At 43.5% G+C, this 26,858-nt stretch overlaps 1 protein-coding gene across 6 annotated transcripts in view; it reads right to left on the bottom strand.

Annotated features, from left to right (window-relative positions):
• LOC132833450 (PH and SEC7 domain-containing protein 3-like) overlaps positions 1 to 26,858 on the bottom strand; it is a 439,179-nt gene that overhangs the window by 187,395 nt on the left and 224,926 nt on the right. For all 6 annotated transcript variants that reach the window (XM_060851749.1, XM_060851748.1, XM_060851750.1 and 3 more), the window contains one exon: positions 20,701 to 21,159. In XM_060851749.1, coding sequence (XP_060707732.1) covers positions 20,701 to 21,159 — 459 coding nt within the window. The remainder of the gene's footprint in view (positions 1 to 20,700; positions 21,160 to 26,858) is intronic.

Raw genomic sequence — 26,858 nt, 5'->3', positions numbered from 1 at the left:
ACCACTCGGCCATTGCCCCTCTCCGGGAGAAGGAGGAGACTGCATGGTAATCTCAGTCAGTGTGGAAATTGAACACACATTGTTGGTATCACCCTGCATCATAAACAGGTGAACTGAGCTAAATGACCTCCTGTAAATGAAACAGCAAATGCTGGAAATACTCAGCAGACCAGAGGGTGTCTCAAAGAGAAATCAATGAAATAAGGTGTTCATTTCTTTGGGGGGTGGATTATGGTGCTCACCAAGGGCACGGCTCTTGGCGATGACACAAGAGAATATTTTCTGCTTTTGTTATCTGTTTTGACAATTCCTGCATCTCTTTTCCGTGCACAACAAACAAGGAACTGAACAGCACAGGAACAGGCCCTTCAGCCTACCAGGTCTGCACTAACACACGATGTCTTTCAATGCTAAAAGCTTTTGCCTCCACCCTGTCTGTATCCCTTTATTCCTAGTCTATTCATATATCTGTCAAGCTGCCTCTTAAAAGTTGCTATTGTATCTGCCTCCACCACCTCCTCTGGCAGCGTATTCCAAGCACTCACTATCCTCAGTCTAAACCACTTGCCTTGTATATATAGTGGGCGGCATAGTGGCTCACAGCACCAGGGACCCAGGTTAGATTCCAGCCTCAGGCGACTGTCTGCGTGGAGTTTGCACATTCTCCCCATGTCTGCCTGGGTTTGCTCTGGGTACTCAGGTTTCCTCCCACAATCCAAAGATGTGTGGGTCAGGTGAATTGGCCATGCTAAATTACCCAGGGTAAATTATTCAGGAATAAGTGCAGGGGAATGGATCTGGGTGGGTTACTCTTCGGAGGGTTGGTGTGGACTTGGTTGGCCAAATGGCCTGTTTCCATACTGTAGGGAATCTAATCTCCTTTAAACCTACCCCCTTTTACCTTAAACCTGTGTTTATTGACATTTCTATCCTAGGAAAAAGGTGCCAACAATTCACTCTATCTATGCCTCTCATATAATTTTATAAACATCTATTAGGTTGGAACTCACTCTTCAACATTCAAGAAAAAACAAACCGAGTTTGTCCAATCTCTCCTCATAGCTAATACCCTCCAAACCAGGCAATATCCTGGCAAACTGTGTCATTACCCTCTTAAGTCTCCACATCCTTCTGGTAGTGTGATGACAGAACTGTATATAGTATTCCAAATGTGGTCTAATTAAAGGTTTAAACAGCTTAAACATGACTTAATAATTCTATGCCCCAACCAATGAAGGTAAGCATGCCATATGCCTTCTTGACCACCTTATCCACTTGTGTTGCCACGTTCAGGGAAGTGTAGACCTGCACACCTTGATCCCTCTGTATGTTGATGATACTAAAGATTTTGCCATTTACTGTAATCTTCCCTCCTGCATTAAACCTTCCAAAATGCATCATCTTGTCCAGGTTAAACTCCATTGACTATTTCTCTGTCCAAGTCTCCAACCTACCTATATCCTGCTGTATCCTCTGGCAATCCTAGCTATAGCTCCCCCAGTCTTTGTGCCATCTGAAATCTTATTAACCAGGCCAGCTACATTCTTCTTGGAATCATTTATATGTATTACAAACAACAGGGGTCCTAGCACCGATCCTGCACAACACCACTGGTCTCAGATATTCAGTCAGAAAAATATCCTCCCACCACTACTCTGTCTTCTAGACTAAGCCAGTTCTGTATTCATTTTACCAGCTCACTGCGGATCCCATGTGACTTCATCTTGTGTATCAGCCTGTCATGAGGAACCTTGTCAAAGACCTTTCTAAAGTCCATGCTGACAACACCTACTGCCCTGCACTCATCAATCATCCTTGTCACTTCTCCAAAAAATGTAATCAAGTTTGTGGGACACTACCTTACCTGAACAAAGCCATTGCTGCCTATCACTAATAATATTTTTCCAATTGTGAGTAAATTCTATCTCTAAATACTTTCCCCAATAATTTCCTTACTGTTTACATAAAACTCAACAGTCAGTAATTTCTGAATTATCTTTGTTTCCTTTCTTAAACAAAGAAACAATGTTGGCTCTTCTCTATTCCTCTGGGATCCCTTCTGTGACTAAAGAGGATACAAAGATTTTGCACTAATGAATGTAGGTTTGCTCACTGAGCTGGAAGGTTCATTTTCAAACATTTCGTCACCATACTAGGTAACATCTTCAGTGAGCCTCCAGACGAAGCACTGCTGATGTTTCCTGCTTTCTATTTATATGTTTGGAAATCCAAGGAAACCCAAACATATTTTAAAAAACATATTTTTGTTGTCTTTTTTAGCAGACAAAAGCCTCCAACTTCGTCTCAATAATGCCCCAGCACCCCATGCAAGCAGAGTGGACCCCATCCTGAGTCCAGCAGGGCTTCCCAAAGAGCCCTGAGCCCTGTTGCCAGGCCCTGATACAAACTCTTGTTTTGGGCCCTGATTCTGAACATTCACCTGAACAATAGGTTGGGGCTTCAATTTAACATCTCATCCAAAATATGCTACCTTGCAACAACACACTGCTCCTTAGTCCAGCATCAGAATGCAAGCTTGTCGCTATGCTGGAGTTACTAAAGTGGTACTTGGTCCCACATTCTTCTGCCTCAGAACAAGAACACTGTTAGTCATACTGTGGAGGTGCCAGTGTCGGACTGGGGTGGACAAAGTTAAAAATCACACAACACCAGGTTATAGTCCAACAGGTAGCTAGCTAGCTACCTGATGAAGGAGCAGCACTCGGAAAGCTTGTACTTATAAATAAATCTGTTGAAATATAACCTGGTGTTATGTCATTTTCAAGTTAGTCATACTGGGTTTGTATGTAAATAAAAAAGACAAAGAACTTTGGAGATTGCTTTAAGACATTTTGCAATTAAAGTAAAGCTGGGAAGTGGCAGTGTAGATCAATTTGCACTCTCACGCTTACAGAGCTCAGCCCAGACAATCACAAAGGCCAACCTTCCATCTACAGAATCTATTTACCAGGCCCACCGTCAAGGAAAGGCCGCCAGCATTCTCAAAGATCCATCCCACCCTGGCAATGTTTTTCTACAACCTCTATCATCGGGGTACAGCAGTCTGAACACACGCACCAGCCGGTTTCGAAACAGTTTCTACCCTACTGTTGTAAGAACACTGAATGGGCTCACAAACTCTTAACATTCGCCTGTACCTGTGTTTTTGTCGCTGTCTACCTATTATTTACTAGCAATGCTATTTAATATATGATCTGCCTGTATTGTTCACAAGACAAAACCTTTCACTGTGCTTCGGTATACGTGACAATAAATTCAATTCAATTCAATTCACCCAAATCAAAGATTGCAGCTCAAAGCCTTCCCCAGAGACCTGAGTGGATGACCTAGACCAACGGTTCCAGTTCTGTAACTGTCCCAAACTGACTTGCTGGGTGTGTCGTCTTTCAGATGGGATAAAGAATAGGAATGAAAAATCTCACTGCACTATTCGAAGAATTGCAAGGGCGTTCCTCACAGGGTCCTGGCCAATAGCCACGACCTCATTATCAAAACAGATTTATCTCAATTGTTGTTTGTGGGAACAAATTACGGCATAGAACTTTTTTGCCACGTTTCCTACAAACCAACAGCCACTTCATTTCAAAAGTAACATGCTTTTTGGGGAACATTTTAGAATGCCGCAGGGATGCAAATGACGCTACGCAAATGCAAGTTACAGCTTATAAATCCTCAGGTGTCTATGCTCGTGTTTTCGCTGCCTTATTTGGTCCCCTCTTGAGTTATGATCTTGGCTACAAATTGCTCCAATATTACAAAGCATACATATATTAATCTAGCATGAATTGGCTGAAATTACTGCTATTTTGTTTTGTAATCCCTCAACTGAATTACCCCTAAATGTTCTTGCCTTGAATCTCCTTGTCTTATAAATTAGGAACATAACGCACATATATATTGAACTGCATTAAATTGGTTATAAATAAACTCAACTAACTAGCTCCAAAGTAAGAAGATATTTCAATCTTCAGAACTGCCGCATGATACATTTCAGCATAACTGCTCCGTGGGGGAGGCAAGCAGCAGCTGGAATCTTTTGCTTGAGGGCAAGAAATCCTACCCCCATAAAATCCAGCCCCATGTTTGAACTGAAGGAAGATACTGAGAGGATGTTTTCCCTCACAAGAAAATCCAGAACTTGGAGGAACTGTTTCAGAATATGTTATTTCACTGTAGAATCCCTCCAGTGTGGAAGCTGGTCATTTGGCCCATTGAGTCCATACCGATCCTCAGAACAGCAGCTCACTCAAACCTGCCCATCCCTGGAACTTGGTATTTCCCATGGCCAATCCACCTAACCCGCACATCTTGGGACGGTGGGGGGAAACCCGGAGCACCCGGAGGAAACCCACATTAATGGCAGGGAGAAGGTGCAAACTCTACACAGTCACTTGAGGTGGAATCGAACCTCAGAACAATGGAATAAAAGCCAAGATCATATCAAACTTGATTGTACTGAATAATGGAGCAGGCCGGGGAGAAGGAATGGCCTGCCTGCACTAATTCTTATGGGTAAAGATAAAAGAGAAAAAGGGTTAGAAGGAGCTGCTGATACAGTGAGGTCTGGAATTGTTTCTTGTACAACATAAGCTCCAGTCGCAACAAATGATCTGTTTCTGAACTGGGCATTCTCAGTAATTCCATCTAAAACAAAGCAACCAAGATAGCCTACACAAGAAAGCAGAACACTCAGATGCTCAGATCACAATCCTGTCTCTCACCTCCAATCTGAAGGCCCAGAGGACTCTTACATGATTCACTGATATATAATTACGCTGCAACACTGTAATAAAGTGCAGGCACAGTCACAATGGACACACGGGAACACATCACTGTGTGAACTGAGGACTTAAATCACTGGAAAGTGGGCAGACAAAACACGAAGTCAGGCAGAGTATTTTGATGCTGCCGACAGAGCCCTGCATGGGCGGTGAGCTGTAATGAGATCACCACACGACTAGCAAAGCAGATACCATCGTAGCCACATCCTCCGAGCTTTCCTTGTCAATCTCATCGCCAAGCAGGCATTGGAAAGCAATGAGAGGGGTGGCAGGTCTCTAGGCCAGAAGCCTATCAGTCTCTCATCACCACAGCCCAACCACCAGGAGGGTGAATTTGACAGAACCTTAACACAGCAGGAGGCCATTCAGTCTGGGTGCATCCATGCTGGCATTCTGGCAGGGTGAACCTGCTCTAGAAAACAAACTTGCAAACAAGTATGGCTTCATTAGAGTCATACAGGGCAGACATGACCCTTCGACCCATCGACAGAGTTCCTCTCCGAAGAATGCAAAATCAGCATGTGCAAATGGGGTCTAGGCGGGATGCTGTTTGGAGGGTCAGTATGGACGTGAGGGGACAAATGGCCTGCTTCCACTGTGCAGGGATTCTATGATTTGAAATTTAAAAAATAAGAGGGAGAGAGCAGTGGTAGTGACCCTTTACTGAGATGTAAGGAAATATTGATGGGTCTGCATATGGGTGATGACTCAGGAGGGTTAGAGCAACATGGATCTACCCAGTTTTTCACCCAGTTCACAGACCTTGGAAAATCCCCTTCAAAGTTGGGAATACAGAACAGTGACTCCGGATGTGGTTTGCATCACAGATTTTATTGAAAAGGGCTGGTTTTCTAGTATTCAGACAACAGATTCCAGGGAATGAACTACATTAGGGGGCACCACGCACACTGACTCCCACACGCTGTGGTACCTTAGGTGTGGGGGAAGTTATTTGAGGATATTTTCAGTTGAGAGAGATTACAAGCCAAACAAAAAAGCCTCACGGTTTCAAACCTCAACAAAATTCTTATGTTGAAAATGTGTTGCTGGAAAAGCGCAGCAGGTCAGGCAGCATCCAAGGAGCAGGAGAATCGACGTTTCGGGCATGAGCCCTTCTTCAGGAATGGGCAAAGTGTGCCAAGCGGGCTGAGATAAAAGGTAGGGAGGAGGGACTTGGGGGAGGGGCGATGGAAATGCGATAGGTGGAAGGAGGTTAAGGTGAGGGTGATAGGTAGGCGTGGGGGTGGGGACAGAGAGGTCAGGAAGAAGATTGCAGGTTAGGAAGGTGGTGCTGAGTTCGAGGGTTGGACTGAGACAAGGTGGGGGGAGGGAAATGAGGAAACTGGAGAAATCGGAGTTCATCCCTTGTGGTGGGAGGGTTCCTAGGTGGAACCCTAGGGGTTCCATCATCACCCTAGAGAGTCGGCAGCCTCAAAATACTCTGTCTAACTTCATGTTTTTGTCTGCCCACCCTGGGCGGAACGTAGGGTTCCTACATTGTTTGGTACACACAGCACTGATGAGGAACTGTTGGGAACACCAGTTGTTCAGCTTGTACCGAGGACTGGAGTGGGTTTTAAAGCACCCTGTAAAAATACTGTTTCCAATGCAACTTGATCACTTTCGTGAGCTCCCTGCTGATACGTTTGAGTGTTTCATTGCCCCTTCTCTAAGATCAGACTGGCAGCAGCAGTGTGGTGCTGCACAATATAGATCAGATTACTTACAGTGTGGAAACAGGCCCTTCGGCCCAACAAGTCCACACCGACCCGTCGAAGCGCAAGCCGCCCATACCCCTAACCTAACACTAAGGGCAATTTAGCATGGCCAATTCACCTGGCCCGCATATTTTTGGACTGTGGGAGGAAACCGGAGCACCCGGAGGAAACCCATGCAGACATGGGGAGAACGTGCAAACTCCACACAGTCAGTTACCTGAGGCGGGAATTGAACCCAGGTCTCTGGCGCTGTGAGGCAGCAGTGCTAACCACTGTGACACCGTGCCGCCCACACCAGGGGATTAGCTGCAATCAGAAAATGGCCGCCTCAGCTCACATTTGAGGTACAGAAACTACCGCACACTGTACACCTCCGCTGACAGGAGAGTTAGGCTGACATACTATTCTGAATCGCAATATGGGTCCCAGAGGGAAAAAGAAGTGATAAGAACTGAAATATACAAGGTGAGTCAGATCTAGTACATATCATTCACAAGTTTTACCAAAACTTCCAAACACAATGAATGGGGCAGCAGCACGGTGGCTCAACGGTTAGCTGTCTCACAGGGACCTTGATTTGATGCCAGCATTGGGCGACTGTCTGTGTGGAGTTTGCACGTTCTCCCCGTGTCTGCCTGAGTTTCCTCCCACAATCCAAAGGTGCGCAGGTTAGGCCATGCTAAAGTGCCCAAAGGGTCCAGCAATGTGCAGGCTTGGTGGATTAGCCATGCTGGGTTACAGGGATGGGGGTGGGGGCTGAAATGGGGTCTGGGTGGAATGCTCTTCAGAGGGTCAGTATGGACTGAATGGCCTATTTCCACATCTGTAGAGATTCTGCGACTGAAACAATGCTTTCTCTGCTTCATTATACATCACTGCGTCTTTGTTATGTCAACTGACTGCATTTAAAGAATGTGCTTCTCCGAGATTCATCCACAGGAGTGTTGTCATATTGACCATTCTGTACATAGACTGAACAAGTTATTGAGAGCTGCCTTCATCTTGGAGAAGATTAGCCCAATATAGCTCTGACCTCTTGAGTCTTTATCACTGAACACAAGTCAATAGCTTGCAGTGGACGTAAAAGGTAAGTTGTTTCAAGAACTTAATTCACAAACCATGGGAACTGCTGAGATTTTGGCTTGTACTTAGTGTGTGTGCAGCTTGTGTTTTTCCATCTGACCACAAAAACCAATCCCAGGCGCCAATATCCTCATTGATTCTACAATCAGCCTAACAGCTGTCATCAGTGGATCAGCATCCCTGAGGAGAACAAATATAAGTAGGGAGGAGATCTCTACAACTGTGTAGGTGGAAAGAAATAGTTTATTGATTCACTTCTTGCCACAAGGATAAATCAGGCTGGAGTGAGAAGAACACCGTCTCAAAGGCCCCATATAAAGATGATTGCTCAGTTACTCATTCTGCTCAAAGCCCAATTCACTTTTGATCTACTAGTTCACCAGTCTACTAAGGTTCATTTAACAACTGTGCTATTTGTTTGGTGGGGGCAGGGAGGGAACTATTCAGCTGTGACACTCCAAAAGCTGCCTGCAGGAAGTCAGAGGAAGAAGTAGCCTTCTGACATCAGTGTACCACAGACATCAAACAGCTCTAGTCAGAAGCAAAAGTCACCATTTGTGCGCATGCGGTGTAGAATTACATGGAAATTACGCAGCAGAAACAAGCTGTTAATGTGGCCAGTCTGTGTGGGTGTTAACTTCCACACAACCAGTAATCCCAATCTCAACATCCTCCTATATCACTTCATCGTTTAATTTCTTTCAACTGACTTATCCAGCACAATCTTTTGTTGACATATCATTGTTTCAATCACCAAGTCCAGAGATAAATTAGAGTCATAGAGTCCTAGAACACAGAGACAGGCTCTTCAGCCACACTAACCCCATTTCCCTGCACTTGGCCCATTTCCTTCTAAACCTTTCCTATGCTGTCTGTCTTAAACTTCATGCATTCAATCTCGCATCTAACTCCTCATTCTATGATTTGGAGATGCCGGTGTTGGACTGGGATGTACAAAGTTAAGAAACACAAGTGTGCTTCCAATTAAACCTGTTGGATTATAACCTGGTGTTGTGTGATTTTTATCCTCATTCTACGTTGCTCGAAATAGTTTGCTTCTCCCTACCCTGTCCCAGCCCTCGGAAATTTTAAAGCATTCCATCACATCAGCTGCTGTTTTCTCTGATGTAATCGAACTAAATCTCTGTATTAAGAGCGGCTGTAATGTCATGTCTAGTCAAGATGTATCAAAGTCTCCTTAAATGATCTCAGCATTTTTTACCACATCAAAGTTGGTAGAATCATTGATCTGCCTTTGAAGTGGCCGTTCCTTTCGAAAGGCTTGAAAGGCAGTGAATCAAAAACTTAACCAAAAAACTGGGCAGAACTTCTCCATTCCTTCTCCTGATTGCAAAAGCCTAGAGCCCCCAGGTCTGAAGGTTTATTTCCTCAAAACTAGAAACTGAAGGAAGCAGCCTGGGACCCCCTGCTCCCTCCCTGTGTGGTGTATCTAACTTCTGTACAATGGCCATGGGATAGAGTGGAAACATAGAATGCACTGAATCATTGCACGAGCTTGCTCAATGACCACTAGAGCACCACCTTTGAACCCAAAGACATTACAACCCAATAATGCTCTAAGCCTTCTATGAAACCGGCACGGTGGCACAGTGGTTAGCACTGCTGCTTCACAGCACCAGGGTCCCAGGTTCGATTCCAGCCTTGGGCAATTGTCTGTGTGGAGTTTGCACATTCTCCCTGTGTCTGTGTGGGTTTCCTCCGGGTGCTCTGGTTTCCTACCACAATCCAAAGATGTGTAGGTTAGGTGAATCAGCCATGCTAAATCGTCCATAGTGTTAGGTGCATTAGTCAGAGGGAAATGGGTCTGGGTGGGTTACTCTTCAGAGGGTCAGTGTGGACTGGTTGGGCCGAAGGGCCTGTTTCCACACTGTAGGGAATCTAATCTAAAATGTAACTAGGGAGAGAATAGGACCCCTCAAAGACCAGCAAGGCAGCCCATATGTGGAGCCACAGGAGAGGAGGGGGCGGGGAGAGAGACTAAACGAGTATTTTGCATCAGTATTTACTGTGGAAAAGGACATGAAGGATATAGAATGTGGGGAAGTAGATGGTGGCATCTTGAAAAATGTCCATATTACTGAGGGGGTGGTGCTGGCTGTCTTGAAATGCATAAAAATGAATAAATCCCCAGGACCTGATCAGATGTATCCTAAAACTCTGTGGGAAACTAGGGAAGTGATTGCTGGGCCCCTTGCTGAGATATTTGTATCATCAATAGTCAGAGGTGAGGTGCTGGAAGACTGGAGGTTAGCTACATGGTGCCACTGTTTAGGAAAGGTAGTAAGGAAAAGCCAAGGAACTACAGACCAGTGAGCCTGACATTGGTGGTAGGCAAGTTGTTGGATGGAATCCTGAGGGATAGGCAAGGCAAGGACCGATTAGGGATTGTCAGCATGGCTTTGTGCATGGGAAATCATGTCTCATGAACTTTTTGAAGAAATAACAAAGAGGATTGATGAGGGCAGAATGGTGGATGTGATCTATGTGGACTTTAGTAAGACATATTAAAAAGGTTCCTCATAGCAAGGCTAGATCTCATGGAATACAGGAAGAACTAAGCCATTTGGGTACAAAAGTGGCTCCAAGGTAGAAGACAGAGGGTGGTGGTGAAGGGTTGCTTTTCAGACTGGAGGCCTGTGACCAGTGGAGCGCCACAAGGATCGGGACTGGGTCCACTACTTTTCGTCATTTATATAAACGATTTGGATGTGAACAAAGGAGGTATAGTTAGTAAGTTTGCAGATGACACCAAAATTAGAGGTGCAGTGGATAGTAAAGAAGGTTACCTCAGAGTACAACGGGATCGTGATTAGATGGGCCAATGGCTAAGGAGTGGCAGAGGGAATTTAATTTAGATAAATGCGAGGTGCTGCATTTTGGAAAAGCAAATCAGAGCAAACTTATATACTTAATGGTATCATCCTGGGAGTGTTGCTGAACAAAGTGACCTTGGAGTGCAGGTTCACAGTTCCTTGAAAGTAGAGTCACAGCTAAATGGGACAGTGAAGAAGGTGTTTGGTATGCTTTCCTTTATTGGTCAGAGCATTGAGTATAGGAGTTGGGAGGTCATGTTGCGGCTGTACAGGGCATTTGTTAGGCCACTTTTGGAATATTGCGTGCTATTCTGGTCTCCTTGCTATCAGAAGGATATTGTGAAACTTGAAAGGGTTCAGAAAAGATTTACAAGGATGTTGCCAGGGGTGGAAGATTTGAGCTATAGGGAGAGGCTGAACAGGCTGGGGCTATTTTCCCTGGAGCATCGGAGGCTGAGGGGTGGCCTTATTGAGGTTTATAAAATCACGAGGGGCATGGATAGGATAAATAGACAAAGTCTTTTCTCTGGGGTGGGGGTGTCCAAAACCAGAGGGAATAAGTTTAACATGAGAGGGGCAAGATGTAAAAGAGACCTACGGGACAACATTTTCACGCAGAAGGTGGTGTGTGCATGCAATCAACTGCCAGAGGAAGTGGTAGAGGCTGGTACAATTACAGCATTTAAAAGGCATCTGGATGGGTACATGAATAGGAAGGGTTTGGAGGGATATGGGCGAAAAGGGACTAGATTAGGTTAGGATATCTGGTCGGCATTAGCATGTTGGACCAAAGGGTCTGTTTTCAATCTGTACATCTCCTCGACTCTGTGACTGTTCCATCCATGGACTCCATTTACACTTCCCATTGCCATGGAAAGGCTGCCAAAATCAAAGACCCTTCCCACCCCAGTAATGCTCTCTTCCAACTTCCTCAGTCAGGCAAAGATACAGGAGTGTGAATGCTCGCACCAACAGGTTCAAGAACAGCTTATTCTCTGCTGTTATTAACCTGATGATTGAACTTCTCTAATTTCAAACAATATTGATCTTGCTTTGTGCTCTTCCTGTGCAGCCATAACCTTGTGTGCCTCACCTTATGATCTGCATGACCTTGCTTGCTATGATCTGCCTGTCCAGCTCGCAAAACAAAACTTTTCACTGTCCTTCAGCACACATGACTACAACAAATCAAATCAAATCTCTCTCAACTGAGATCTGGATTGCACTCAGAGTCATTCTTGGCATCCAAGAATGACTGTGATATTGGAATTCTAGAGTACAGGGGGATACAGGGCTGCCTGGGTCAGAGGAATCAGAGTGGGAGGAGGCTGGCGTCAGTTAACAATAGCCAATATAGAGAAAACAAACTGGGTGACCTCTTTCCACACGCCACACTTCACTTAATCCAATACGTGATGAGGAGGTCGACTGGAGTGGACAAAATTTAAAATCCCACAACACCCAGGTTATAGTCCAACAGATTTATTTGGAAATACAAGCTTTCAGAGCGCTGCTCCTTCATCAGGTAGCTAGTGGGCTGGATCATAGGACATAAACTTTATACCAAAAAATCATACTGTCATACAACTGATGCGATATATTGAACAATCTCGATTTAGGTTTAGCAATCTCGATTTGTTCAATAAATCACATCAGCTGTATGACACTGATCTTCTGCTATAAACTCTGTGTCCTATGATCTTGCTCCACTAGCTACTTGATGAAGGAGCAGCGTTCCGAAAGCTAGTACTGCAATTCCAAATAAACCTGTTGGACTATAACCTGGGTGTTGTGCGATTTTTAACATAAGCCAGTACAGACTGTGAAGTAAGCAACCAAAAAGGAAAGTTAATGCTGCTTTCAAGGAAGTGCTTCACAATAATTGAGATTTCCCAAACAATTCAATCTAATGGAGGCTGCAAAATGTGGCAAAATATAATCCATGCATGTATTGCCTCTAGCCAATGGGTGACTGAAACTATTGTGTAAACTGTGCATGATGCGTATGCAACAGTAGCATATCAATGTGAGGACACTGCACTGGGCTGTGAACCAGACACTGAATTTTAATTCACATTAATAAAGGAACTTACCCTTTCCTCACCCCCTGCCCTTTAGGCATTTCACAGTCATCAATAAAGTTATAATTTATGACATTGATAATAGAGTTTGCAGTGAGCCCCGACTCTTCCATACACTTCAGGCAAGCAGGCAGTGGAGTCCGGAGTCTGGAGCTAATCAGCAGGCTTACCCCGTGGCTCCTGGGGCTCATCCATCTGCCTGATCAGGAGAGAGTCACACTGCAAGCTGAAAAGAGCAGGAGAGGACACTCTCTTGCTGTTTCAGGCCTGGAAACACTTTCTGTCTGTATTCACTTAAAGCTGTGTGATGGTCTGCAAATTGCTCAAAACAGGACAGTGCAAAGATCCTCCCCGTAAAATACACAGTGAACGATAAAGACACAAGGCAGCTCAGAGACAGAGACCATGAACAAGCATTGTCACAGAAATATATCAAGGGTGAAGACTTACTGAGTCAAGTCATTTCCAGCAGCAAAGAATCTGGGCTGTGGGAAACAGCCATGCATAAAACAGGCCATAGCAGTCCGACCAGGGAATATCTCATCAACATGCATTTCTAAATTCGGGACCCATGTGACTGGTCTTTAGCAACTATCCACTCTGAGCAGTTCCTGCTTACAAAGTGGCATCCAGCGCAGAGCTGAACCTCTGGCTGTTATTCAGGGGAGAGAGTGCTACTGTATGCTTACAGCATGAGACACACATGACCACTGGTCACTCCCAGAGATTAAAAGCGAGGTTTTAGTGCAGCAGAAGAGACATTTCAGTCTAGTTCTATTGGCTGGATTTGGTTCTGAAAGTTCTTGAAATGCTGGATTTGCCACAATGGAATTTACCGTTGAATGGTCTTCAGTTCTCAAACAAATTAAGGGTCTCAGAACCCAATGTCTTCACTTTAAAGGACCACACACTGAAATATAAATGTTATTTTCTGCCTTTATAAATTAGGGTGTGCATTAATTTGATCAATTTCAGTCAGTGCAACTGGCTCATGTTTCCACCCCGGCCACCCTAAACACTCTGAACAACAACAATTTGTATTTATAGCGTTTTCGATGTAACTGAACTTCCCAAAGTACTACACTGGAATGGTCTAAAATACCACTTAAGGCAGAGATACACAGGTGAGGCCAATGGGCAAACGCTGGGTCAACGAGATCGGTTTTAAAAAGAGTTTAAAGGTGGGAATAAAGGTAGGGAGGTTTTTGGAGGGGATTCCAGGATTGAGGGCATGGATGTTAATGTTGCAGCAATTAAAAATAGGGAAGCTGAAGAAACCAGAATTCGATAAGCACAGAGAAATCTCTGAAGATTGTGTGGCTGAAGGAGATTACAAAGTCGACAAACAGGAGGCTGTAAGAACACAGCAAGTCAGGGAGCGTCAGGAGGTGAAGTCAACATTTCAGGTATAACCCTTTTTCAGGACTGAAGAAGGGTTATACCCAAAATATTGACTTCTCCACCTCCTGATGTTGCTTGCCTTACTGTGTTCTTCCAGCCTCCTGCTTATCGACTGTGGATTGCAGCATCTGCAGTTTTTTTGTCTCCGAAAGAAATTACAAAGATGGAGACAGGGTGAGACGATTTAAAAAAAAAGACACAATAGTCTAACCAGACCACAGGACTGCTCTTTCATTACAGAGACATGACTGCTGGTGGTTTAACCTGAGGGTCACCACACTTCAGGCAAGGTCAGAGGTTAAAACAGAGAGTCCTGCATGGTATCTTCCAGCTGGCATGGGAATTGAACCCACGCAATCGGGGATTACTGTACATTGCAAACCAGCCATCTAGCCAACTGAGCTAACTAACCAATAGATGGATTTAAAAACAAGAAGAATTTTAAAAGCAAGATCTTGCTGCATCAGGGGCCAATGAAGGTCTGTCAAAGGCCACAGAGGAGAATGGTAAACAGGTCTAAGGCTAGAGCTTTGGATGATCTCCAGTTTACAGAGGATAGCATGTGAAAGAACAGCAGGAATGCATTGGAATAATCAAGAGGTAGCAAACAGCTGGTTGAGGGAGCCAGGAGCAGATAGGTTGAGACAGGAGTGGTGTTGTGCAATGTTGCAAAGCTAGAAGTCAGGGGTTTCATGAATACATGGCCAGAACTTCACCATGGTGTCTAACATGACACTAATGTTACACACAGACTGGTTTAGTTACAGGTGGCTGTCAGAGAGAGAGATGGAATAGGTAACTATGGAAACATGTGTGCAACAGGGATGGAAGATCAGTCATCCCATTAGCTGGATGCTAACTGAACCACACAATGGAAATCGGGAGTTTGAGTCAGCTGGGTACCTGCCCAGAGAGAGCAACAGCATCCCACTGTCTGTGCTTTTAACATGTTCTGTGGAGCAGACAGTAAAGAAACTCACTCAAAAACAAACAGAATCCTCCTTTACATCTATTCATCTATAGGTTAACAGGACCAGCCTGCAGTTTAACTCAGGCCTCAGCAGAAAAACCAACAACCAATTCATTGCTGTTAAAGCAATTGGATAAACCACAGAAGATGATGAAAGAGGGAGCTTTTTTTTCCTTCTTCCCTTTACAGGAGCAGGTGGAGCAGGAACTGAACAGAAATGTCTTTATGCAGGAAGTGGTCTGAATGTGGACCTTCAAAGGGATGTCATATCTGCCACTGTCTGGGGTCAGCCTGATACTCTCACTTGTGATCATAAAAGGATCACTCGACCCAAAACGTTAACTCTGCTTTCTCTCCACAGATGAGTTTTCCCAGCAATTTCTGTTTTTGTTTCAGATTTACAGCATCCTCAGCTCTTTGGTTTTTCTGAAACCCACAGTCAGCTTGTTGGGGAATGACTTTGACTTTCTCTATCTATATTACTTTCCTTGAAAAGTGAAACCTTAGATGTGGAATGCAGTGACTTGAAAGTGATTTTAATTAAACCTTTCCTGTGCAGACTTGAGTGAAAGGAATTAATTAAATGAAAACATTAACGCGGGGTATCCAAACTCTCAAGGTGCCATCTACTTTTTTGATCAAGCTTTCAAACATTTGTTTGAATATCTCCAGAATTGTCCATTGTCAAATTATTTGATCACTTCCCTGTCAAGTGTTTTGCAAATTCTAACTATGTTAAAGGCACTTATAAAAGTAGGTTGTAAAATTAGATTTCCTCCAGTGTAGAAACAGGCCCTTTGGCCCAACAAGTTCACACCAACCCTCTGAAGAGCAACCTACCCAGACCCCTGACTAATGCACCTAACACTACGGGCAATTTAGCATGGCCAATTCACCTAACCTGCACATCTTTGGACTGTGGGAGGAAACCGGAGCAAACTCCACACTGACAGCGGCCTGACGCGGGAATTGAACCAGGGTCCCTCACGCTGTGAGGCAGCACTGCTAACCACTGAGCCACCGTGCCACCTCTTGTTCACTGCTGTAACTCTGTTTTATTGTTTTTAACAAAGGAGGCATTCCCAAAAATCATCCAGTTCAAAATCAATTGGCATTTCTCAAGTACAGAGCTAGCCTTTCTTGTAGTGCATTTTGTAAATGGTATACACTGCTGCCATTGGCTGTCACTGGTACAAGGAGTGAATGCTGAAGGTGGTGTAAAGAGTGCCATTCTGTCCTGAATGATGCTCATCTTCTTCAGTATTGGATCTGTATTCATCCAGGAAAATGAAGAATATCTTGCAGATGGTGGACAGGCTTTGCAGAGTCAGGTGTTGAGTTACCCCATTGCAAACTCCCTGCCCTGCTCTTGTCGCTACAGTGTTTGTACAGCTGACCCGTTCAGTTTCTGGACAATGGGAGCCCTCCAGGGATTTAGTGATGGTAGTGCCAATGACTGTCAAACCTCTAGTTGAAGATAGTTATTGCATGGCACTTGTGTGGCAAGAATATTACATAACCACAGCCTGAACAAACACCTGCTTCTTTCATTGGTAGTAACCTCAGTTGACTAGATGTTAAAAACAAACTCTCCCATAAACATCATTATAAACCCTGCAACATTCCTTTCCAGTGGTGCTGATCTGATGTAAAACATTCTCAGCAAAAAGCAGAGAACCAAAATGACTTGCTTTTCATGAGGGTAAGGGAAATAGAAATTTTAAATCTTACAGAATAACTCCTAATGTGGAAAATACTGAAGCATCGATGACTATGACACAGCAGCTTGTTGTATGAGGTCATATTTGCACAGACCTCCCTCACACTAAACCATTCAATGTATGTATAACAACCACTGAAAACACTTACAACGCACTGTAAAATGATGTGGAGGTGCCGGTGTTGGGCTGAGGTGGACAAAGTCAAAAGTCACATGACATCAGGTTATGGTCCAACAGGTTTATTTGAAATCATAAGTTTTTGCAGCAATGCACTTCACCTGACAAAGAATCTTTTGACGCTGCAGAGTGAGGGGTTGTAAAACTTCACAATACCCAGTGACATACATAAAATTTCACTGTTTATTAACAAATGCAGTTCTGGCCTCAATCACACTGACTTCTGTTGTGGTCTCAGCCATTGTGGACAAACACACCGCCTCACAACTTCAATGAATGAGATTTACAGAACAAAAGTGGCCTTGCCTTTCTCAAACTGATTGCAACGAATCACACTCTCTCTTTGGTAATACTGGTCTTCTGGCAGGGATATCCAACCATAGGGGGTCAACTGACTGAAATACTGCTCCAAAGCCATGATTCCAGTGTTCACATGGCTGACTGCATTCAGTGGCTGAAGACTCCAAACCAATATCATCCCACAGTGTTCACTTCTAGCTTCACGCCTTGGGAATCTGTTCAATAAAAACCGGCCTAGACCAGGTAACAGAATTTCATTCATCCTGATCTGACAGTGTCATAGAATCACAGAGTCATACAGTCCAACCAGTTCATGCCGACCAGAATCCCAAACTACACCAGTCCCACCTGCCTACCCTTGGATCATATCCCTCCAAATATTTCTTATTCATGCACTTATTCAAATGTCCTTTCAATGTTGTAACTGCATCCACATCCACCACTTCCTTTGGAAGGTCATTCCACTCTCTGTGTAAAATCAGTTGCCCTCATGGCTTTTGTTAAATCTTTCTCCTCTCATCTTAAAAATAATCCAACCTAGGGTTGAAATCTCCAACCCTAAGGAAAAGACTCCTGCCATTCACCTTAACTATGCCCCTCATGATTTTATAACTCTTTAAAAGGTCACTCCTCAACCTTCTACGCTCCAGTGAAAATAGTCCCAGTCGATCCAGCCTCTCCTTATAACTTCAATATTCCACTCCTGGCAACATCCTGGTAAATCACTACTTAACAAAATCCTTCCTATGACAGGGTGACCAGAACTGGATACAATACGCCAGAAGAGGCCTCACCAATATCCTATACAACCTCAACATAACGTCGTAACTGCTTTACTCAAAGGTCTGAGCAATGAAGGCAAGTATGCTAAACACCTTCTTAACCACCTGGTTTCTCTACATTCACTAATGATATAAAATCCTGCAATTGAATGTTGTTTGAAACAGTGTCTTCAACCTAATATTTCAAGGACCATGCTCTCCTCTGTCCCTTGAGAATTCAATGGGAAAGAACAAAAAGGAAAGTCTTGCATTTATATAGTACCTTCCATGCCCGCTTGACACCTCAAAGCACGCTAGTTAATGAAATATCTTTTGAAATGTAGTCTCTGGTGTTCTGCAGGAAACATGGTGAACAATTTTCAAGCAACTAACTGTAATATGAAAACATCTATTTTCATTATTTTAATTGAATCAGTATTGGACAGGATACTGAGGATATCTTCCATGTTTTACATCAAAATGAGACCTTTTAAACCATCTGAAAGAGAGCAAGTCTCAATTTAATCCCCATAGAAAATTGCCACCTATGACAGTGTAGCCCTCCCTTAAAACTGTATTAGTCTTGATTGGTAAGCTCAATTTTATTTGTTATTAGTCTTTCATGGAATGCGAGTATTGCTGTCAAGTGCAGTATTGTGATACCCATTTCAAATTGCCCTCAAGTCACCATTGATTTGAGATCTGCAGTCACACAGGTATAGAGGACAGATTTCCTTCCCTAATAGATATTAGTGAACCAGCCTTTTGTTTTCCCTGATAGTTTATAATGACCTCATGCCAGCATTACTGAAACACATTTTCAACTGTAGACTTTTTGCTAATTAATTGAATGCATTTACTTATTTGAATTTTAACTCCACCGACTGCTGTGATTGGATTTGAATGCCTATCCCCAGAGACAAAGTTAAAAATCATACAACACCAGTTTATAGTCCAATAAGTTTATTTGGAGCACTGCTCCTTCATGCGGTGACTGTGGAGCACGACAAAAGACACAGAATTTATAGCAAACGATTACCGTGTCATGCAATTGAAATAATATATTGAACAACAATCTAGGTATGTTCAATATATCATTTCAGTTGCATGACACTGTAATCTTTTGCAATAAATTCTGTCTTATGGTCATGCTCCACAGTTATCTGATGAAGGAGCAGCACTCCGAAAGCTAGTGCTTCCAAATAAACCTATTGGACTATAATCTGGTGTGAGATTTTTAATTTGTTCATCCCAGACCAACACTGGCTCCTCCAAATCATATCCCCAGGGAATTAGCCTGAGTGGAGTAGTAATCCACTGGCATTACCACTGCAGCACCATCTCCCTGAGTGAGATTCAAACTCATAAACTTCTGATTCAGAGGCAAGGTGCTAGGTACCAACCCATCTGACAGAAGGTATAAAACAATGCTCATTCCTGCTTACATGGACACCAGCCTCTACTGCTCACAAACCTACACTGCCTGAATACTGCCGAGAGAGTCACAATACAAAGTTTCATCGTTACCAAACCCGCCAGTTCTGCCTGTAGGAGGGCAAAACTTCTCCACTTTGCCCCCATCTGTTTGCACAAGTTGCAAAATATTGTCATCCCTTTGGGCTCACTCATCACACACTAAGCTGGAGGATTCTCAGCTGCATGCTACAATGCACTTTGAGTCAGGCACACATCATGTGTCACTTCCTCCTTGTGGCCACCAGTTCTCTTCGCGATAATTCATGCACATCTTCATCATTCGATTGGAAAGCTGGTGAGATCACTACATGACCAACTCCTTCTGATTTGTTCCGCTCACTGATAGCTTTGTTTGAAAAACTCACTGCAGTCAACCCTCCCTCAGTACTTGACTCGACCAAGCAACTTGCTGGAGTGAAGAAAAGGCAGCAAATTATCAGGTCATTCCTGATCCTAGATGTGGTCAGCCAGAATGTTTCTCAACCCACAAGAGAGGGAAGGAGCACCTCAAACATTTATCTGCATGATGTCTTTGTGAAGGCAACAAACATCCTTGTAGAGAATTACAATCCATGTCCCAGTGAATCACTGAATCACCTCCACTATCTCCAACGATGATTTGCATGTTGTCTATGGCAATACGCCAGAGGTGACTGTTATGCAAATACATGGAATAGGAGTAGAAGTAAATCATTCAGCCCCCGTCAAACCTGCTCCACCATTCAATAATGTCACGGCTGATCTATTTTTCTTTCGGATTCCACATTCCCAGATATCTCAATTGTCTTTGATTCCCTTGCCAGAAGAGAATCCAACCACCTCCATTACATATCATACAAACAGTCCAACACCCAGCCTCCCCCACCTTCTGGTGTCGAGGCTCCCAAAGTTACACAATTGCCTGGGAGAAAACAAAAAAACTCTCCCCATCTCTGTCCTGAAAGGGCACCTCCTAACTTCAAAACAGTGTCCCTGAGTTCGGGACTCACCAAAAGGGGGAGAAATCCTGTAGCAATAATAGTCTGCATGTGGGAAAGAATATTCCAAACCTGCTGCAATAACAACTGTTTCACCTATTTGCAAAGAAACAAGGATGTGGATTTTCAGTAAAGGACCAGGTTGCATTAGGATATCTGGTCGGTATGGACAAGTTGGTCCGAAGGGTCTGATTCCGTGCTGTTCATCTCTACGACTCTATGACCCATGTACCAATGGGAGGCCTCTCCACAATTTGCCAACGGTCTTCAGTCAACCTGATTATAGACACCATTAAGTTGTGCCCCATGCAGAGATTGGTTTCACGCTTGGATATACTATATTTTGAGTACAAGATCATAGATAGGGGAAGTGTTTGGGTGAGGAGAATGTTGTCTTACCTTGAAGTAGAGGGCTCATTCTGCCCATCCTGATAGAGCTCTGAGAGTTGAGGTGCTCCATTGACAAGAGTGTACGGAGAAGGTTTATGGAATAAATGGTCTGATGAGTCGCTGTTTTCCTCCAGACTGCTGCCTGATAGGTCACTGATGTCTATTCGACGCTGCAATGCCTTATTACCAGGGCCAGCTTCCATGGTCCCATGCTCCAGGAACTGGCTGCTTTCCTTGATTCGCTGCTGAATCATCGGGGTGAGCGGCATTTCAAAGCTGAAGCCACATTCGCTCTCGTCTGTGGAGGAGATCATGTCCAGTGAGTCCAGGCTGTTGTACGAGGTACCTTTCAGATGTTGGCACTCCATAATGTGTTCAAACTGTGAGCTGAAAATATCAGTCACCTCACTGGGTGAAGTCCACGTGCAATCAAACTCTGGCTTGTTCGTGACCGTCAACATCAGTAAACTAAGGAAAGAACAATCAGAAATAGTTAGGAAAGTGCAAAAAAATCCAGTACATTTTACGCACAGGTCTGAATATTCCCTTCTATAGTAGTGGCAGAAATTTCACCACAATCTCATCTGTTAATTTCTCCCCAGCAACATTCATTAGACTAAATTAGATTAGATTCCCTAGAGTGTGGAAACAAGCCCTTCGGCCCAACAAGTCCACATCAACCCTCCGAAGAGTAACCCACCCAGAGCCATTTCCCTCTGATTAATGCACCTAACACTATGGGCAATTTAGCACAACCAATTCACCTAATCTGCACATTATTTTTGGAACTTTGCTATCCTATTTTGTTCAACTAAAATTGCAACTACAAACCCCACATTCATCGACCCAAAACCTTTATATCAAGTTCCTGCAGTGCTCTTGGAACCACGATTCCAATTTCTGGGGGAAAGTACACAATTGGGTATTGCTTCAGATTAAGTAGTCGCTCATTTGAGATAGAGTTGAGAAATTGGCTTTCTCAAGGAAAGGATTACGAATGTCTGGATTCTCCTACACCAGTGAGTTGTGAAGTCTGAATCATTGAATATTGCCAAGCCAGAGGTAGCCAGATTCTTAAAATACAGGAGAGTCAAAGGTAATGGGATCAGGCAGGAAAAGGGATGTTCAGATCAAGACCAGACCAACCCATGGTTCTACTAAAAGGCAGAGCAGGCACAATGGCATTTAAACACCTTCTCATGCTTTGATGTCTTGCGCTGTTCCATGAAAGGTTCTTTATTGTACCTTGAGAAAGTTTATTCTCTTCTCCAAAGAAAACTTCATAACTTTCTTTCTTGATTGTAAGTTCTCATTCCACACATAGACCCTCCCGGACATGTATACAGTCAGCCCAGGATGAATGGTTAAACTAAACCATCAATTGGTCAACTCAGCAAGCATTCAGGTCTACCAAGGCCAACTGGTCAGCCCACTCTGCCAATGGGTATGCATTGACGGGACCAGGGGTAACAAGATGTGTAATCAATCAGTCATTTTTCATTTCCCAATTGTCCTCGCCTGGGTTGCCATGACTACTCAGGAGGTATGGTTAGGATGAGGAGCTCACTGATGAATCACAGCCCCCAACATAAGTAGCAACACTCACTGACACCTCTTTCCTGCCTGGATTTGCCTGAAATTGTCAATTTAACTGGGGTATTGCCAATGTGCAGGGAATGCATCAGTTCACAGAATGAAAGATATTCCTGACATACGAATACAGGAGGAAGCCACTTATAGCTAAATCTGGCCTAATCTCACTCAACAGCCACAAAGGTATAGAATAGAATCCTGCAGTGTGGAATCAGACCATTCAGCTTATCAAGTCCACACCAACTCATTCCCCCTCCCCAGAGTATCCCATCCAAACCCACACCTTACCCTATCCCTGTAACCCTGTATTTCCCACGGTTAACCCACACTATGAACTATTTAGCATGGCCAATCTACCTTATGTGCAAGGTCTACATCTTTAGACTGTGGGAGGAAACCGGAGCACCCGGAGGAAACCCACACAGACACGGGGAGAACGTGCAAATTCCACACAGTCCCCCAAGGTCTGAATCAGGTTTCGTGATGCTGAGAGGCAGCAGTGATAATCGCTGAGCCACCATGCTGTCCGTGTACTCTTCGGTAGTGTCTTTTACTCTTCATCAGTGTAGATAATTGATGCTTTATCCCTTCATTGAGATTGAGTGTAAGTTTCATACAATGGCTACCAGTGCTGATGAAATTAGGGATACCCCTAACTCGAAATGCTCATGCACACACTGGCTCAGTAGACCATTTGGAGAGGGTCTTCTGTTGGCAGACCAGCCCTGCCCCCTACCTTGTCCATGCGGCTTACTGATTTCACCTGAATCACCAAGAATCGGGGTACTCAAAACTCCAGGAAATTATTATTCTATTGCAGACTGCCCAATCCCTTAGAAAACTAGTTGTAAATGTTTGAGGATTTCATGAAGTCCAACTGACAACATATGATCTATGGACTTTAATACAAAATGTGGAGGTCAGTAAACATTTCACTTTAATTGTAAATTAAAGAGACCTGCATTTTGCAATATACTGTAATTATTTGTGTAATGAAATGCTGATGATTGTGTCATCCCATCACTAATTCATATCTTCATTATAATCATTGTCTATAACTATGTGATGAATAGTGGTTACTGTTTCATTTATAACATCACAAGTTGGCACCAGTTGCATTGATGATTTTCTAGTAAACCAGCTATCTCTCTCATTTGATCAGATTACAAACATACTAAATTCAGGGGCAGAAAAAGGTTTGCTGCTCCATAAAGCTGCCTCACACTCACAACGATTGCAGCATTATGATTAAATACAAACTGCATCACCCACAGCCACACCATGCTGGGAGAGGAGATCCCATTGCTCGACAGTCTTGAGTCAATAGTTCTGTGCCAGCTTTCAATATTTCTAACAGAGTGAGTGCCACTTTTTTTGCTAGATTCTGAATCCTAAACACATCCAACTCCATTAATGACATAACAGGGCTCCACAAGCCACATCATACATTTATTGCCGTACCAGAGTCATAGAGTCGTACAGCATGGAAACAGACCCTTAGGTCCAACTCGTCCATGCTGATCAAAGATTCTACATTAACCTAGTCCCATGTGCCAGCATGTGACCCATATCCCTCTCAACCTTTCATATCCATATCCCCATCCTGATGCCTTTTCAATGTTGTTGCCTTCCCCAGAGCCTCCACCACCACCTCTGGTAGCTTTTCCCATACACTCACCACCCTCTACCTGAAAATGGTGCCCCTTAGGTGGCTTATATATGGTTCCCTTCTCACCTTAGATCTAATCCCTATAGTTTTGGACTCCCCTAACCTGGGGAAAAGACCTTGGCTATTCACCTTATCCACACCCCTCATGATTCTACAAGGTCACCTCTCAGCCTCATACACTCCAGGGAAATTAGCTCCAGACGATTCAGCCTCTCCCTATAGCTCAAAACCTCCAAACCCTGACAACATCTTTGTAAATCTTTTCTGAACGCTTTCAAGTTTAACAACATCTTGCCTATTGCAGGGAACAGAATTGAATGAAGAATTCCAAAAGTGGCCTAACTAATGTCCTATATAGCTGCAACATGGCATCCCAACTCCTAGACTTGCACCTTCCCTGCGGCGGCACGGTGGCACAGTGGTTAGCACTGCTGCCTCACAGCGCCTGTAGACCCGGGTTCAATTCCCGACTCAGGCGACTGACTGTGTGGAGTTTGCACGTTCTCCCCATGTCTGCGTGGGTTTCCTCCGGGTGCTCCGGTTTCCTCCCACAGTCACAAAGATGTGCGGGCCAGGTGAATTGGCCAAGCTAAATTGCCCGTAGTGTTAGGTAAGGGGTAAATGTAGGGGTATGGGTGGGTTGCGCTTCGGCGGGTCGGTGTGGACTTGTTGGGCCGAAGGGCCTGTTTCCACACTGTAAGTCTAATCTAATTTACCAAAAATATTTTCATTCTTTTACCAGTTCACCAAAAACAATTAGAGTGAAGAAATCAGAGACACTCGGCAGACTTCACATGATCACCAGGAATCATGAGGCTTTCTTTGTTCCCAGAATAAAATAAATTTTGTTAATTCTGCAGACAGTTATTCCATCTTGGAAACAATAGCATTGTAAGGCTTGAACAAATTAAATTGGACATTTTCTTAAAACTCATTGTTGTGGATAAGTGGGAACAAATTGACATATTTTACATGGATTTCCAGAAGGAATTTGATAAGGTTATTATGCAAAGATTATTATGCAAATTACAAGCACATGGTGTAAGGGATAACATATTTGCATGGGTAGAACATGGCAAAGAACAGAGACCATGTACAAATGGAAATTTTTTCGTCTGGGAAGGATGCAATGAATGGATTACTGCAGGGATTTGGGCTGGATCCTCAGTGTTTTACAATTTATATAAATAATTTAGATGAGGTTAGTAAAAACATGATAGTTACATTTGCAGATGATGCAAAGATAGGGAGGAAATGAAGAAGATATAACAGATGGAAATGGATATAGTTAGCTTGAAGAGGATATAACAGATGGAAATGGCTATTGTTAGTTTGAAGAGTATATAACAGATGAAAATGGCTATAGTTAGTTTGAGTCAGTGGGCCAAAACATGTGAGCTGAAGTATAATGTGGGAAAATATAAAATTGTTCACTTTGGCAGGAAAAATAAAGTCTTACCTAATAAGAATTCAACTGCTGAATTCCAAATTGTAGAGGAACCTGGCTGTTCAAATATAGCAGTCACTAAAACTAATATGTCGCTACATCAAGGAATTACGAAGTCTAATGCACTACTATTGTTTAATGTGTGAGGAACTGTATATGAAAGTAAAGATGTTATGTTTCAGTTACACATTGCACTAGTAGCACCACAACCCGAATATTGTGTGAAGCTTGCTTTTATTTAAGGAAGGATGTAAACTCATTGGAGGTGGTTCAGAGGATTGATACTTTGGTACGTGTAGGTTATGTTTGGAGAAAGGTTAGACGGGCTGCACTTGCTTCCATTGGAGTTCAGAAGAACGCGAGGTGACTTCATTGTAGTATGTAAGATCCTGAATGGTCTTGACAAGGTAGATGTGAAAATAATGTTCCACCTGTCATTGAGTTAGGGGGCATTGTTTTAAAATTAGCGGTCATCCTTTTAGGACAGACATGAGAAGGCGCTTCTCACAGAGATTGTACAACGTTGGAATTCTCTGCCCCAGAGGTTGGTGGAGAAAAGGTCATTGAATACACTGAAGGCAGAAGTGAACAAACTTTTGTAATCCAAAATAATCAAAGGTTATTGGGGATAGGTGGGAACGTAAAATTCAATTCAGCCATGATCTTATTGAATGGTGAGGAATCTCAAAGGGTCAAATGGCTACTTCAGCTTATGATTTGTAAGTTTGTATCTGGTGAGGACATCAGACGTACTTGGGATCAATTCAGATACAGCATGGGAAACGATGCATTTGAAGGCATCATGAACTTTCTGAAAAAAGCACCTATCGATCAGAAGTTGTATTCAACGTAGGCTACCACTGCTCCACCGCAACAGCAATGATGCTGAAGATGATCTTTAAAATATTACATGAGATTGTTCAGCAAATCTCTCAGAAAATCAATGCTAGTAGATAAATCAAGGCTTAGAAAAGACTTACATTAAGAAATATCAATATGCCTGGGTCTTCCATCACAACAGCTTGCTACAGTTGCATTCAGTACTTAGCCTCAGTTCAATTGTAAAGCTTAACTGAAGATATATTTCCTGAACATTTTTACAAAGGTGGAGTGATTCACATATACACGAACATGCATATACAGGAAGCAGAAGTGGGCCATTCAGCCCTTTAGGCCTCCTCTACCTTCCAATAAGATCATGATGGATCTATTTGTGTGTCAGCTTCTACAACTACAGCCACCCCCGATAACCTTCGATTCCCTCATCTGTCAACAACCGCCTTAAAGATATTCAATGACCCCAACTCACCTTCTCAGGCTGAGAGTTCCAAAGTTACACAACCCTCAGAGACAAGTTATTCCACTCAGGTCTGACATAAAATGGTGACCCCTAATTTTAAAAGTGTCACCTAATTCTGGACTGAAACATAAGGGGAAACATCCTTCCCATGTCTTCCT

Source organism: Hemiscyllium ocellatum, chromosome 36 (genome assembly GCF_020745735.1).
Source record: "Hemiscyllium ocellatum isolate sHemOce1 chromosome 36, sHemOce1.pat.X.cur, whole genome shotgun sequence".
In the NCBI taxonomy this organism is placed as follows: Eukaryota; Metazoa; Chordata; class Chondrichthyes; order Orectolobiformes; family Hemiscylliidae; genus Hemiscyllium; species Hemiscyllium ocellatum.
This window is presented reverse-complemented; position numbering and strand designations above follow the sequence as displayed.